This window comes from Typopeltis vanoorti, chromosome 14, assembly GCF_054136105.1.
Source record: "Typopeltis vanoorti isolate ZY-2024b chromosome 14, IOZ_Tvanoo_1.0, whole genome shotgun sequence".
Classification (NCBI taxonomy): Eukaryota; Metazoa; Arthropoda; class Arachnida; order Uropygi; family Thelyphonidae; genus Typopeltis; species Typopeltis vanoorti.
The window spans coordinates 44,852,539-44,869,519 of record NC_143562.1 but is presented as its reverse complement, the minus strand read 5'-3'; the positions used below and the strand labels follow the sequence as shown (position 1 = coordinate 44,869,519).

The window sequence follows — 16,981 nt, the reverse complement described above, 5'->3', positions numbered from 1 at the left end:
TCTAGAGGAGCAGTATCAGAGTGTGATTGCCTCATGTGATTCTTACCAAGTAAATTAGCACTAAATTAAAAGATTAAAGGGTTGATAGCTATAAGAATTATTCTCATACACAGATATTGTGGCTTACCAACCAGAAAGATCATCCTTACATTTTACTCCTGAAAACCTCCATACCCATAACGTTTCTGGGATATATTACTAAAATTGCCAGCCTGGTTGGCCGAGTGGTTAGCGTATCTGCTCTCCAGCCAAAAGGCTGCAGGTTTGAATCCCGCCGAGGGCATGGATGTTTGTGATTGTCTGTGAAAGCATTAGTGGTGGTAGTCGGTGGTAGATGGCATTCGTGTTAGATGATGAAGGTTGGTGGAGTAGTGAGGCGAAGAGTTTTAGAGTTGATGCCCTCCCTCAATGAGTCTTTGGACTCCTGGAGATGTGATATAATAATAATTGTAAGGACAACACAACAGATAATGGGAATGATGCAGAAGGCACTGACTTGTAGAAGTAAGGATGTTATAGTTCCTGTGTATCAGGCTTTGATCAGACTACATATGGATTACTGTGTGCAGATTTGGTCACCTGGTTTTCAAACAGATGAAGATGTGTTGGAAAATGTTCAGAGACGATTGACTAAGGTGGTTTCTGGTGTCTGGAATGTTGAGTATGAAGAAAGATTGACAAAATGCAATTTGCAGAAATTGGTGGATAGGAGGAGGAGGAGAGGGGATATGATCGAGACATATAAGCTGTTAAGAGGTTATTACCAGATTAATGTTTGGGAGATTTTGCACAGAATGGGTGAAGATAGGAAGAGAACAAGAGGTCATCCTTGGAAACTGTATAAGAAGGGTGTGAGCAAGAGAATGAGGAGCAGGTTTTTTGCATGGAGAGTGGTGAGTGATTGGAATGCATTGCCTAAAAGTGTAGTGAGTGCAGAGACAGTAAATATATTTAAGGCATGGTATGATAAACTATGTGTATAACAGTGGATCTCCCATGATGAGTCTAACCTATTATAAATGTAGGTTTTTTATAATAATAATAATAATCTCAATCTCAATTGGACTGTCAGGTTTTACATCTTGAATCCTTTACACTGCTTTAAGTACAAAAAAAATACAGTTATTCTCAGACCCCATTATGGCTCTGCCCATTTCATTGGTGGTAAAGAACATGAAAACAAAGATTACAAGTGCATAATGCTGAAATGCTAACATTGTGAGGGAGAACATGCAGCATATTCTCAAGCATTCCAAAGATGAAATGATGTTCAAAAGATCATGACCGTGCAGAACAGTCCAGAAGTATACCACCTCAATATCTGATGATAAACTCTCTCTCATCCTTAGAAGGTAACAGTAAAAAAGGGGGGGAGGGAGAGGTATCTGAGGAGACATTAACATGCATGGCAGTCCCACCTTATCACATCATCTCTGAATACTGTAATTTACTCGACTTTTCACTAGTGCAGATTGTTCTGGATTAAAGAAAAAATGAATATGGCATCACGCCTGAAATACACCAAAAACAATTCCACAGCATAAAAATCTTTAGTAAGAAATAATGGAACGCAATACCTCAGAGTTATGGAAATACTTACAGACTCATAACAGATAAAATGACTATACCCAAAGAGAAAAATAAAACTATTAAAGCACTCTGTATCCTGGATGGAGTTGAATTTGACATCGTGGATATTTTTCATGAAGAGATAATACACTAGCCATCCACAATTCCCTAAAAAGGAAAAATCCAAGACTAACAAAAAAAAAATCACTTTTTTTGTGATTCACAAAAGAATCACAAAATCAGAAGCCAGAACAATATACAAAGCATTAGTAATTAATACCTTTCTAAATTGTCATGGAGTCCAGCAAAAATAGTAATGATATTAAGACCCTCTTGCATAAGAATAAGCCAGAGTGCTGTGCTTCCAAATGTAGGAGAGATGCTTGAAAAGTGATGAAGTTTTGCACTGTCATATATCTCTATCATTCATAAGGACAGGATTATGAGTGGGTCTGTCCGTGAAGGAGTCCTTATTCTAACAGGTCCCAGGCCGAGCTGGTTGGCTGAGTGGTTAGCATATCCACTCTCCAGCCAAGAGGCTACAGGTTTGAATCTCACCAGGAGCATGGATGTTTGTGATTATCATACTAACTCTTTGTGAAAATGGCATCTGCAACCCTACCACTTCTAGCAGAAGGCTTCACTCCCAAAACCCAATGAGGTATGGGAATGATCATAGAGCATCATAATGATCACATGAATAACTAACTAGCAGGTCCTAGTGGAAACCATTATCCCCTCACTAGGGTCTGTTATTACAGTATGCAGCATCTATCCACTACCTGGTGTAGATATATCCCAAGATACTTTGATAATATCTTGTTGCAGTTGTCATCTCCTCTACTTAGAATGGATTTGATTTAAATGCTCACAGTACTCTGTGAGGTAGTACATAAACTACCATCTAAAGAAAGGTTGTTCAGCACATGCTCAGCAGCAATAATTTTTCCCTAAAGCGATCACAGTATCAAAATAAATAATTAGTTCCTCTCCCATTCCCGGTCCTTCTCATCAACAAGAATTTAAAAATGCCATCACCATACCCTACATCCGTGGCACATCCGAAAAAATAGCCAAGATTCTAAAAAAGTACAACCTACACACAGCATATAAACCCCACCGCAAACTTACTACCCTTATTCGTTCTACAAAAGATCAGCTCCCTCTTCTCTCTCTGCCTGGAGTTTACAAAGTACCCTATTCCTGTAAGCTGGCGTACTTTGGACAGACAGGCAGATCAGCATCCATCCGCCTAGAGGAACACAAGTCTTACATCTGTAAACACAGCTATGGTCATTCAGGCTTGGCTGACCATGTCTTGGACACCACCCACAGAGTATCATGGAAGAAAACCACCATGCTCCATCACAGCAAATTCAAGAAAGAGAGACTATTCTTAGAAGCAGCAGCAGCTCTTAGAAATCAACCAAATTTTAATAAATACGGTTGCATTAAGCTTCCGAAAATTTGGGAAACACTCATCACCAGAGATCCTACTTTATATTCCAGGCCACCTACAACTGCTCTTAGAGGGTGCTCCATCTAGATAGGCCTTTAGTGTCACCCACGTGGTTGGGCTTAGTATTGTATGATATTTGTGTTATGTTACATTAGTTATTTTTGTAGTCCCCGTAGATGTCCTAGTGACTAGGACGAAATATAGGAAGTATTAAATTCTTTTTAATCCTTTCTTAGTGTTGTAAAAAATCCATTAAACCTCCAACATTATGTCTTCACAGCACTTAAGCCTCTATACACGAATTCTAATCATTCATGGAGAAGATTTAGCACGCAAATCTAAGTCAATACGTTAAGTCTAAAAGCCTATTTAGTTGCCTACGACTATCTAGGCAACTAAATAGGCTGGCCTTTTTAAAAAGATGTCGGGATACAAGAGTGATACCGAACTGCGTTAAACTAAAGACCAATTTCCATTCCAAAAAAGCACTCCGGATATATAACCGTGCCAGCCTGGCATTACTACGCGAGCAAATCGCTTCTACTCGTGCCACCCTCTCAGTGACGAACGCCATTGGCTCCTTACATTCAGAGCTCTCCAACGTTCTTAACCCTGAACTTTGGTTGATTCTCTCCTGCATTTCGGAAACCTCCGCACAGAAAGAATTTCAAAAAATAAAAAATAAACATGTCAAGAAATATAACAACCTGATTAAAGACAAACCACAACCACAAATTCAACCGCTCCAGACAGTAGTAAACCTCTCTTCCAAAAGGCTCAATGACGATGCCATCAGCACACTTAGCCTCGGCTGTAATTTTGCCGTCACTCCGAAGGAAGTGCCGGTGCTTGATGTAATGGTTAACATCGAATGTGGGATCGGTCGCTTACCGTCGGAGATAGCCAACAACATCAGACTTGATGTAGCCAACATCCTTTCTCATTCTTCGCCTCCAAAAAGTAATTTATCGTATGCCCAACACACAGCTCTCCTGAAATTATGGAAAGAAAAATGTATCATCATCACCGATAAGGGTAATGCCACAGTCGTTCTTAATACCAGTGAATACAATCGCAAAATGAATATTATCCTCTGCGATCGCGCTACCTACATCCCGCTAGAACACGACCCCACAAAAACACAAGTTAAAAAATTAAAAATCTTACTTAAAAAAGTATCTTCCGCCCCCCCCAACATCACGAAAAAACTTAAACCTTTCCGCTCCCGTCCCCCCAAATTTACGGCTTACCAAAAATCCACAAACCCAATTCCCCACTCAGACCTATAGTAGATGCCACCAATGCACCTTGCTACAGACTGTCTAAACAGCTGGCCAACTCTCTGATTCCCCCCCCCTCACTGGAAGGTCCACTTCCTATATAAAAAACTCGACCCACTTTAAAGCCCTCATAGAAAATTTAACCTTGAATAAAGCAGACTTATTGGTAAGCTTTGATATCTCCTCTTTGTTTACTAATATTCCCTTAACTGACACCTTATCTCTCTTACAAAAAGTTTTCCCTTCTGACACCGTAGATCTCTTTTCCTTTGCCATTAACTCTGGGTATTTTTCTTGGAAGAACAAAATCTACAAGCAGATAGAGGGAACTGCCATGAGTTCCCCCCTCTCTCCCCCCCCTTGCTAATTTCTATATGGAAGATTTTGAAAAACGAGCCATAGACTCAGCCCCACTCAAACCTTCTATCTGGCTAAGATATGTAGATGATGTGTTCTCTATTTAGCCTCATGGCCCAGACACATTAGACTCCTTCCTCGGTCATCTCAATAGCCTACATCCAAGAATCCAGTTTACTATGGAAAAGGAAAAGAACAATTGTTTACCCTTCCTAGACACCTTAGTCACATGCCTGCCTAATGATACACTTGCCTTCACTGTATACAGAAAACCCACCCACCCACCCACACACACACACACAGGCAGATACATTCACAAACTCTCATACCACCACCCTGCTCAACAATATGGCATTATGAAAACTCTTACCAAGAGAGCTCACAATCTTTGTTCCAGTGGAACCGCCCTCACTACTGAGCTTAACTACATACACAACAATTTCCTCTCCAATGGCTGCAGCGATCACAGTATCAAAAAAATAATTAGTTCCTCTCCCATTCCCAGTCCTTCTCGTCAACAAGAATTTAAAAATGCCATCACCATACCCTACATCCGTGGCACATCCGAAAAAATAGCCAAGATTCTAAAAAAGTACAACCTACACACAGCATAAACCCCACTGCAAACTTACTACCCTTATCCGGTCTACAAAAGATCAGCTCCCTCCTCTCTCTGCCTGGAGTTTACAAAGTACTCTGTTCCTGTAAGCTGGCGTACTTTGGACAGACAGGCAGATCAGCATCCATCTGCCTAGAGGAACACAAGTCTTACATCTGTAAACACAACTATGGTCATTCAGGCTTGGCTGACCATGTCTTGGACACCACACACAGAGTATCATGGAAGAAAACCACCATGCTCCATCACAGCAAATTCAAGAAAGAGAGACTATTCTTAGAAGCAGCAGCAGCTCTTAGAAATCAACCAAATTTTAATAAATACGGTTGCATTAAGCTTCCGAAAATTTGGGAAACACTCATCACCAGAGATCCTACTTTATATTCCAGGCCACCTACAACCGCCCTTAGAGGGCGCTCCACCTAGATAGGACTTTAGTGTCACCCACATGGTTGGGCTTAGTATTGTATGATATTTGTGTTATGTTACATTAGTTATTTTTGTAATCCCCGTAGATGTCCTAGTGACTAGGACGAAATATAGGAAGTATTAAATTCTTTTTAATCCTTTCTTAGTGTTGTAAAAAATCCATTAAATCTCCAACATTATGTCTTCACAGCACTTAAGCCTCTATACACGAATTTACTACAGTTGACTTAACAGTGTTTATCCCTCTTTCCACTGTTTAAGTAGGAAGTGAAAATAACCTCTGTGGGAGTAAATATTTTCCCATGATATCTACTCTCTTAGATGAGCAAATATGTATTCTCTCACAAATATCATGATGGAAAATAGATCAAACTGACTTGGAATCTGTTTTCAGCTTTAGCTGCATTTGATTCTACAACAAGCTCCCCCTCTGTCAGTGAAGCAGTGAATTGCATTAGAATGTATAATACTAACTGCCACACTTTAGTATTGAGGACATCAAGTTTGGCTTTGCTTTTCCCCAAATCTTGGTGGAATTCAGAGTGTACCACAGCCAAGAAAGCCCAAAACAAAGCTTGGGTGCATATCACACAGAAATAAAATCACTGGCTTTCAAATGTGCTTGTGTCCAGGCACAACACATCTGCCATTAGAGGTAGGACTTTGAAGCTCATTCATATCTTTATCACCAGTTCAACCAACACCAAAGAGATCCTGGATAAAATTCAGAAAATTAAGGGCAGATATGCTGTACACTCATTTTTAGCAATGGGCCAGAATGGATACACACTTGCTCACCCAAAAGCAGTTGTTGATACTTTGGGGGAAGAGTTTTAACAAAAACATCAGCAATAACATTGTATGCCCCTAAATTTGGGACACTAAAAGCAAAGCAGAAAAACATGCAAGTTTCCCTTAAATGGTCTTGAATGTTCACAATGAACTATTCAAGACAGGACCAGATGTGACATCCATTATGAAATGGTTAAACGTCTCTCCGTGTTCTCCATAGATCAACTGCTTTTCCTGAGTAAGAGAATTTTCTGCTAGAATGAATTTCTGTATTCCTATCAAAGGGTAATTACAATCCAGTAGCTCTGATCATCTGCTTGTGCAATGGAAGATCTTGGAAATAATTTAACTATAATTTTTTATGGCTTCTAAAGAGGAGCTTGTTTTTTGTCCAAAACACAGCTTAGGTTTCAAAACATAGCACTTAACCCCATATCATTAATTCATCTGGAAAGCAAGAAATTGCAATGTAAAAGTGAATTTATTTAACTTTAAGTGAGAATTAGATACTTTTATTTCTAAAGGATAGGTTAATTAAAATTTATGCATAATGATGATTATCTAATTTAGTGATGTTTATTTATTAAGATAGGTTGGTTTTTTAAATCTGCTGCCGATTCTAAAAAAAAGTCTTTCAAGTTTGTATTTGTTGTGGTGAAGCAGAGTGGTTTTCTTCCATTTGATTCTGTTCAAGGTATCCAAGGCCTGAAGTATATGGTCAGCTAGACCTGACTGACCATATACTTATGGCAGCAGATGTATTTTTTATGTTCTTCTAGGCAGATGTTTGCTGATCTCCCAGTTTGACCGTAATGTGATAAGATGCAAGAAAAAGGAATCGTATAAACACTTGGGAGAGAGAGAAGGTAGAGTATCCTTGGGAGAACAGATAAAGGCAGCCAGCTGCAGATGAGGTTTGAGTGAAGTGCAGAGATTGTACTTTTTAGAGTTTTAGCTATGTTTTCAAGGTGCCCCAGATATAAGAAATAATTTTGGATGAATCTTGTTACCAGCTGTGCCACATAGACAGTAGATGGATGTTAGACGAAAATCTGGAAATAGGAATCACTCTCGTATCGTGGTCTAGCAGAAACAATAAGGAGATGGTAGCATTATGATATAGGGGATGTTTTCCTGGAAATTTTTTGGAACCCTGATACCCATAGTCCTATTTTGAATGGCAAAATTTCCTGTTCATTGAGGCTGATTGGGTACACTCTTTTGTGTTTAGAAGACACTTAAGCCAAGTAGAAACACACACTGTGTTTTTCTGTGTATAAGACAAACCCTACTTTTTGAAACCCACAATTAAGAAATCAATATTTTAAACATAAAACAGAACAAATTTGATATTTTTTTAAATATTCAAAGTATATTTAGTAATTAGGTAATATTTTTAAGATACATACTAAGAAATTATGCATCACTCTCAGTTCCAGGCATATCACTTTCTTCAACCTCTACTACATCACTGCTGTCTTCTGAGTCACTGTCTATATATATGAGATCATTCTCAGTTCCATCCATGGCATTGCAGATTCCACATTTCTTGAAGGACTTCACAGCCACCTCTTGCTTGACTCCATTCCATGAGTTTAGGACCTATTTGCATACTCCAGTAATAGTTGGTTTTTTCACTCTTCCTTGGGTTGTCAAGTTATTACCTGCTTTTTTCATCCATTTATTCCATTCTTTCATTAGAGTTTTGAAGGGCTTGTTGATAGAAATATCTAGTGGCTGTAGCTGACCTGAAGTCCACCAGGAATAACTGCTAGCTGTGTTCGCAAATCCGCTGCAATCCTTTTTGTCTTTTCTATTAAATGTCTTCTGGACCAAATCTTTGCAAACTAAATAGCCATGATCTCTTCATTCATCCAGCCATTCTCATGAACTCGGACAAAAATGCCACGTCATATGGCCTCTTTAGGATATCTTTTCCTCTTAAAAATGAGCATAGGAGGCAGTTTGATACCATCTGCACAGCATGAAAGGACAGCAGTATAGTGTGTCTTTTCATGACCACTTGTTTTGATTGTCACTGTTTTGATCCCTTTCATATCAATAATTCTGTTGGAGGGCATATCAAAATCGAGAGGCACATCGTCCATGTTTACAATCTGACTTGGTTCAAAAGCATATTTTTTCCAAAGTTTTATGACATAGGAGTAAAACTGTTGGATTTTATCCTCATAAGCTGGTGCCATGCATTTTCTGGTCTAACTTGGTTTGTGTTGAAAGTTTATTTTTCACTTGGTTAGACTATAATAAATTTAGTTTAATCCTTTATCCAAGTGTGAGCAAACAAAGTTTGTGCCTGAAAGTATCTTCAGGACTGGGGTAAGGTAGTACAACACTGGGCAACTTGTTGCAAAGGTGGAGCAAGCTTACATCACTCCTATCTCAGTATCTCCCATAATGCAAAACGCATCTCCTTGCGGATATGTATAATGTTATGCATTAAGGAAAGGGCCACTACCCAGACTAGTTTCGACCTTCACTGAGGTGTCTTCAGTGGGAGCCAGGCCCAGATGTGGAGATACCAGGTAGAAGCAATAGCAAGGTTATCTCTACCTATAGGAGTTGCCAAAAGGTGTGCTACTTTTTTTTTTTTTTTTTTATTAAATTACTCCGGATTTAGAGAAAGATGTTGAAAGTTTATTTTTTTCTTGGTTATTTTTCACTTGGTTATAAAAAAAAAAGGTAGCACACCTTTTGGCAACTCCTATAGGTAGAGATAACCTTGCTGTTGCTTTTGCCTGGTATCTCCACATCTGGGCCTGGCTCCCACTGAAGAGACCTCAATAAAGGTCGAAACTAGTCTGGTAGTGGCCTTTCCCTTAATGCATAACATTATACATACCTGCAAGGAGATGTGTTTTGCATTATGGGAGATACTGAGATAGGAGTGATGTAAGCTTGCTCCACCTTTGCAACGAGTTGCTGGTGTTGTACTACCTTACCCCAGTCCTCAAGACACTTTCAGGCACAAACTTTGTTTGCACACACTTGGATAAAGGATTAAACTAAATTTATTATGGTTTGTGTTCTCATGGCCAACTCTTCTCTCCTCATGAAGTTGAAGCACTATTTTGCCTTTCCTGTAAAATCAACAATGTTCATTTCTCTTGCAAACCATTTTACCTCATATTGAATAAGCTTGGTTGACACACATATCCTACTCTGGTGCTGCTCCATAATCCAAGTCTTAAGCCTCTGCTCCAAGTTTGGCCATTTTGTTGGTTTTCCTCTTAAGGCCCCCTTCTTTTTTCACATCTTGAGTAGTTGTTCTTCCTCTTTTCTCCACTGTCTAATCATACACTCAGTGGGAGGAGCTCTGTCTCTCTTAAACTTTATTTCCATATTCTTTTGCGTAATTGATGACTTAACTTGAATTTTGAAGAATATGACAATCGTTTTTTATTTTTTGATATTTTTATGGACTAGTGCTCAAAATATTGTTAATGCATTAACTTACCCTGTCAACAAGTTGCAGACGTATGAATGCTTTCAGAGTTCTGATTGGTTTATTCAGAATCGGCCATTAATGACGTCAATTGACAGAGTTAACAAAGGCTAGTGATTGGCAGAAGCCTGTTCGTGGAGACAAGGCACTGGCAGTTTCGCTATGGCAACCACAGGTCTCTCAACCGGTTACCCCCATGTATAAGACGATCCCCAATTTTTGGTCAAAAAATTTTAGAAAAAAATATTTTTTTGGCTCAACACTTTGTGCAGTTGCATTTGCTCACTTCATTTCTGCTGGTAGTTGTTTGTGATTCATATATTTTCATCACTAATAGGTGTTTATAATTAATTTCCAAATAAATTATTATAGGTGAATGATGTAAACCTCGAAAGAGCAAATCATGATGATGCAGTCAATATATTGCGATCAGCAGGAGATGAAGTTTATTTAGTTGTCAGGCATTACTGGGCAGCCTTACCTTTTCTTTCTAGAAGTTGTAAGTACTATTTATTTATTATTTCAGAAATTTAGTTAATTCATTCCGAAAAAAAAAGTAGATTCTAAAAATGTTTTCTTCTCATTTCTTTCTCTTCTAAACAGAAACATTAAAAAAAAAAAAAAAAAAAGCTTTCTTTGAGAATGTATGAAAATAAATCAAAAATTATGTAGAGAATAAACTGAATGACCTCTTTTGGCAATCTCACACTTTGTGCAATCTCGAAAGTATCAGATAAATATTATACTGTTAAGTTTTGATATAGGTGTGTGTGAGAAGAGAAGAATATAATAAAAACAATTAACTAATATACTTTGGACATATAATTAACTAATATACTCAGTTGCCTAAATTTTTAAGCATAGACAATCCATCATTGAGGTTGAGGTTTGAATGGTGAAGAAGGATCTCACACTTTCTTTGAAAAGATATTTGAATTTTTTGTTGCTTCTATTTAATCTTCATTCCTGAGGATCCTATGGCTAGTATTGTTAATTCCACATTCAGCAAAGCCAGATTCGTGGTGATGTTTGAGTTTGCTGTGAAACAGTGTTCTGAAATGTGTTTTGCAATGGATTGGACTGTTCATGCAAAGTAGAATTATAATTAAGGAATGTGATATACTCCAGGTAGAAATAAAGGTTATATTTTATCTTTTGGAGGAAGGTAGCAAACAGTGATTTGGTTGATAAGCTTAAATGTGGCAGAAATATGAAATTTCTTTCTGGCAAGCAACACTTTCAGGAGTGCCTCTATATAAAGGATAGTCATCTCATAAGGGATGGAGTCATCTCTTCTTGTGAAATTAGAACAAAAACAGCCTGCTTTTTTTTCAATGATTTTTGGGTTGTAACCATTGAGAGGTTTGTTTAATGGTAAAATTTTTTACTGAACAGATTCAGATATGAACATACTATGTGGGCTTTAAATAAAGACAAAACAGAAATAATGTATAAGAACTACATCACTAAAATGCCTAGACAAATGAAACACGAAGAAATTGATATACTTAACCTCTTATGTTTACCTAGGAAAAAAATATCACAGTAGAGGGACATTGTGAAGAAGAAATTATATGTAGAACTCAACTTGGTTGGATAGCCTTTGGAAAACACTGTAAAGCACTCAAAGGAAACATCCCAATCTGCCTTAAGAGGAAAAAAATATTCAATAGTTGTATACTTCTGATCATGACATATGAAAGTGAAACGTGGACTTTGATTAAGAAAAAATGACGAGATCATTACTCAATATTATGATTCTAGATTGAAAGTGCAATTTTTGGGTCAGAGCTCAGACATAATGAGAGACAGTATGGCAGCCTTTAAAAGATCCAAATGGATGGTCAAGTCATATTGCAAGAAGTAACACTGAAAAATGGTCAAAGTCGATATCTGAATGGTATCCCAGAAATCGAAAAGAAGACTAAACTTAGCAGCATAGAAAAGCTCAGGATAGGACTGAATGGAGGACTTTGGGGTAGGTCTTCATCCAGCAGTGGACAGAAAATAGCTGAAGACGATGATAATGTGGGCTCTTGACAGCAGGCATTTATTCATACCATATTTCTGTGAAAGGTAATATGCTATATATAGAAATAGAGAGCGAGAGTGTCATCTGTTTTACTTTTTACAAGAAAGGATAAAGTTCCATTTGATTCTGGGATGGGTGTAGGTTATTGATTTGTTGTAAGAAGACATTCATTTCTTGTTTTTTCCAAATGCAAAAGTATCATCTAGATAACTGAACCTAAGAGAGGATTTTGGATTTATGCTGGAAATTTTTTCTTTTAGATGTTCTAAATAAAAGTTGGCTGTATTACGTAATTTTTTTTAATATACTAACACTCCAGATCCTAATAGTATATATACTTGGCATACTTGTGACTACATGTAAAAAGATACAATTTTCCATGCCTTTGCATTGTTGTGTTTTGAATTTCCTATTATTCACTTTCTAACACTGATGATGATTTAAAACACTTAAGCAAAATATCTGTGTACTTAATTATAATTTATTACACATTTTTTACTATACCTTTTAGTGGATATAGGCTATGTATCCGATTTGAATGCCACCTGAGTATAATGAGTGTAGAGATGATATAGAACGGCTGTTAGTTCCTCAGCACACTTTAACTACAATTAGGGTGACAAACACCATTGGAACCAAAGCACGTTTTGGTATTTAGGTTATTTAAGATTCTTCTGATATCTTTCTAGTGAATGACCATTGATAGCTTTTTTTTTGCAAGGGACCAGAAGAATAACTGCCATTTATACAAGAGGCATGTTTCTGCATTTGGCTGTATCAGAATTTAATTTTGGATATGTCGAAGTTTGGATTGTATTTATGTGCTTCAGTGTAGGCTGAGAATGAGACTGGAGGAGATCTTGTCTGGAACAAAATAATAAAAGAAAGTATAAGAAAACTAATTTCTTGATTACTGCATACAATGTAAGAACGATTGCAGACAATGAAAATATAAATTATTATTATTTTATGGCATCTTCGTGGAGTCCAAAGACTCATTGTGAGAGACTCAAATTAACCATCATACACAAATCTATCATACCTCTCCTTGAATCCATTCACCATCAGGGAACTCGCAACCAATTCCAGCAATCCATTCTACTCACTCATTACTCTCCATGCAAAAAATCTGGTCCATACACCCTTACTAACCACACACTTATGTAACTTCCTTGGATGGCCCCTAGTTTTCTATTTGTCATATATTGAAAAATTTTATTAGCATGAAATAAGCACAAAATGAAATGAGATATAATAGAATTAAGCGAGGCAGAAAAAAACATTAGAAAAATGTATAATACTAAATTAAGGAAATGTGCTTTATTGGAAACAGAAAGGAGTGGCCTTCCTTCTAAACAAAGTTATTAAATATGCAGGAATATCAGATTGGATAATATATATATCATAGTATGAACATCAGAAAAGAAAACTAGAATCATATACATATATGCACCAGCCTAAGCTGTTATGAAGATAAAGTTTAAAGAATTACATGACACAGTGTTTAGTACAGTACAACAGGATTCTACAGCCTACATAATAATGTTAGGAGATTTTAATGCACAATTTCAAAAAAAAAAAAAAGTGTAGGAAAAATGGAATAGGAGAAAAAAAATGAGAGGAAATATAATGTTAAACTTTATGATGAGGAATCAGTTGAATGCTATGAACACATATAAGAATAGACCATACAAAACCAAAATGGACATAGATAAATCCAAATGGATGAAAAAAGTGAAATAGATTATACTATTCCACTTCATCTCGTGTAAGAATGTATAAAGATTCTTCAGTCATCACTCAAATGATGCCATGAGAAGCCATCACAGAATTGTTAGGGGGGGGGGGGGGGAATAACAAAGTGGAAAAAATGTACAAGACAAAACAGAATAAGGCAAAATATGTAAAGACAAATAATGATACATTAGTGCAGGATTTCCCAAACTGTGTTCCGCGGAACACTGGTGTTCTGTGAAAAATGATCAAAATTACTATCAGCCTGGAATGGTTTTAAATGGTGTGACAAGTTCAGACAGCTTTGAAAATCACTTTGCATGTGGATTGTGCTATTAAGGCCAGCTCACGCTGGCCTTAACTCAGCCGTTGGCTGAACAGCCGCTCACGGTTGTCGACACCTCTGAGCGTGAATGAAGTACGGAGGTATCTATTCTAAGAAACGTGTGGTCACAAGCAAGGTCAGTGCGATGTGCTGCAGCCCAGCACACCTGTAGAGTGCGCTGTCGCATTTTTATGATGTGATAGTGTGTGCTTAGCTTTACATTGATTATGAGACGATGATACTCGACTCTAACCAGGGTGTTCTGTTAAAATTTCAGGATTTGTGAAGTGTTCTGTCATAGGAAAAATTTGGGAAACGTTTCATTAGTAGATTGTCAACACTTCCAAGTGCAAGTGAAGTATGGAGGTATCTATTCTAAGAAACGTGTGGTCACAAGCAAGGTCAGTGTGATGTGCTGCAGCCCAGCATGCCTGTAGTGTGCACTGTCACATTTTTGCAATGCGATACAGCCTGCTTCAGCGATAGTGTGTGCTTAGCTTTACATTGAATATGAGACAATGATACCCAACTCTAACCAGGGTGTTCTATTAAAATTTCAGGATTTGTGGTGTTCTATCATAGGAAAAATTTGGGAAACGCTTCATTAGTAGATTGCAAAAATATATATATCAGGAAGAAATTGCAAAAAAAAAAAAAAAATTATGCATGAAAGAAATAACATGAATGAAAACAGAAATCTATAAGTGGATAATATACAGGAAAGTCTGTCTAATCATTGTATAAAATGCACATAAGATTGCAAAAGATATAAAAGCTTATTCTGTGAACGATTTAGGTCCGATGATTAATAAACCCTCGTTACCTCAAGGTAAAAGAGGGTAAAAGGAAAATTATATATATATATATAGAGAGAGAGAGAGAGAGATACACACAAAACTTAAGTACAATGGGCATGTTTTCCACATTTTTCTCTTAGTTGATTCAATGTCTGCAGATGGTTGATTGTGCTAACTTCGTACTGAATTCAGCTTGTTCACAGGCTGAAATTCATCTAATAATCTGATGATTCTGTTCATTATTGTTTCTTCTAAAAAGGATGAGAAAGAGATAGAAAATTAGGTCTATGAGCTTGTTGTCACAAATATGTGAACTATTTATAGAAACAATAATGAACAGAATCATCAGATTATTAGATGAATTTCAGCCTCTGAACAAGCTGAATCCAGTACGAAGTTAGCACAATCAACCATCAGCAGACATTGAATCAACTAAGAGAAAAATGTGGAGAACACACCCATTGTACTTAGGTTTTGTGTGTGCGTGTGTGCGTGCGTGTGTGTGTGTATCATTTTCCTTTTACCCTCTTTTACCTTGCGGTGTCGAGGGTTTATTAATCATCGGACCTAAACCGTTCACAGAATAAGGTGGTCAGCCCCATGCCCAAGTATATCCTATGTCCTATAGTGTTGAGTTCTCAAGGCCTGTTTGCCTGCTTTGCAGGATGAAATACCCCAGGATAAACTGGGGAAAAAACCCTACTATCTATGCCCAAGACCGGCTAACTTGGTTATGGCTAAGGAAGATCCTTCAGCTCCTCGCGTCACTGACGGGAATCGAACCTTGGACGGTCCTTCCCCAGGCATATGGTTGTGAAGTGCACAGTTGCTAGGCTGACTGCGTGGGCATCTATATATATATATATATATATATATATATATAAAATTATGCCATACATGAGAGGCAGAAGAACCTATAGCATATCATTAACATGTGTGCGATGGAGGTGAGAGTTGAAAAAGAAGAAATCCATTGACTTTTTTCTTGAAGAACTGTAACAGTGGGTTGTAGGTTATTTGGGTATACTTCATGAGAAAGGTGGTTCCAGAGGATAGATAGACAGAATAAAAGAGGAGAGGCAGGTTTGGTGTGTTTGCTGTTGTACTGAGAACGGATGTTGGGCAGGTGTGTCCAGTTCCTTGGAGCAAGTGACCATGGAAATACCTGTAGAAGAGACTCAGAGCAAAAAAAAAAAAAAAAAGTATATCTATTAAATAGAGGTTGAAGTGAGTCTGTGAGAGGAATCATCTGTGAGCCAAATTGATCTGAACAGCAATCCTTAAAAATTGAGAATTTTTAAGGATATTATATCCAATAAATCTATTCCTGTGTTTGCATTTTCACTTTCTGTTTTTTTTTTTTTTTTTTTTTTTTTTTTTTTTTTTTTTTTTAACTCGCTGTTGACATACCTCCATATCCCCCTCTAAGGAATGTCTAAAGTTGTTAAAATACTATAGATATGAGAGTTCTGGGAAGAATTAGAGGAGTGAATACATGGCATGAATAACAGAATCATATTAAAAATGAAGATAGGAAGGAACTTAATATTGTTAGCATTCAAGAATGTTGGAAGGTTTTCCACTGGTTATACTATAAATTAAAGATACCAAGAAATCATATATTTGGTTTAATCCTTTATCCAAGTGTAAGCAAACAAGTTTGTGCCTGAACTATTTTCAGGACTGGGGAAACTTGTATTAACCTCCCAACTGTCCAGGATATATATATACATACATCCAGATAAATCTGGATACAATTCTGTAACACCTATTGAATAACATGCATAAGAAGTGCAAGTTGGTCTCACTATTTCATCCTCCTCGGCTAGAGAGGTTAAGAAGCTAATGACTTCACATCACTTACCTTAGCATCCCATAATGCAAAGCACATCTCCTTGCAGACATGTATAATGCTATGCATTATGGGAAGGGTCACTTCCCAGACCGGTTTCCACCTTTATTGTGGTCTCATCAGTGGGAGCCAGACCCAGAGGTGATTCTAAGATTGAAGTAATGCAGAAGTCATATTTTCATATATGAGTAGCCAAAATGTGTCACACCTTATTATTAAAATACTCTGGATTAGAGATAGTTGTTGAAAGTTTTTCCACTTGGTTATACTATA

General features: G+C 37.3%; 1 protein-coding gene across 2 annotated transcripts in view; it reads left to right on the top strand.

Annotated features, from left to right (window-relative positions):
* The window catches only part of Syn2 (Syntrophin-like 2), a 348,707-nt gene that overhangs the window by 121,768 nt on the left and 209,958 nt on the right, over positions 1-16,981 (top strand). For both annotated transcript variants that reach the window (XM_090403965.1, XM_090403966.1), the window contains exon 6: positions 10,341-10,467. In XM_090403965.1, the coding sequence (XP_090260091.1) occupies positions 10,341-10,467 (127 nt within the window). The remainder of the gene's footprint in view (positions 1-10,340; positions 10,468-16,981) is intronic.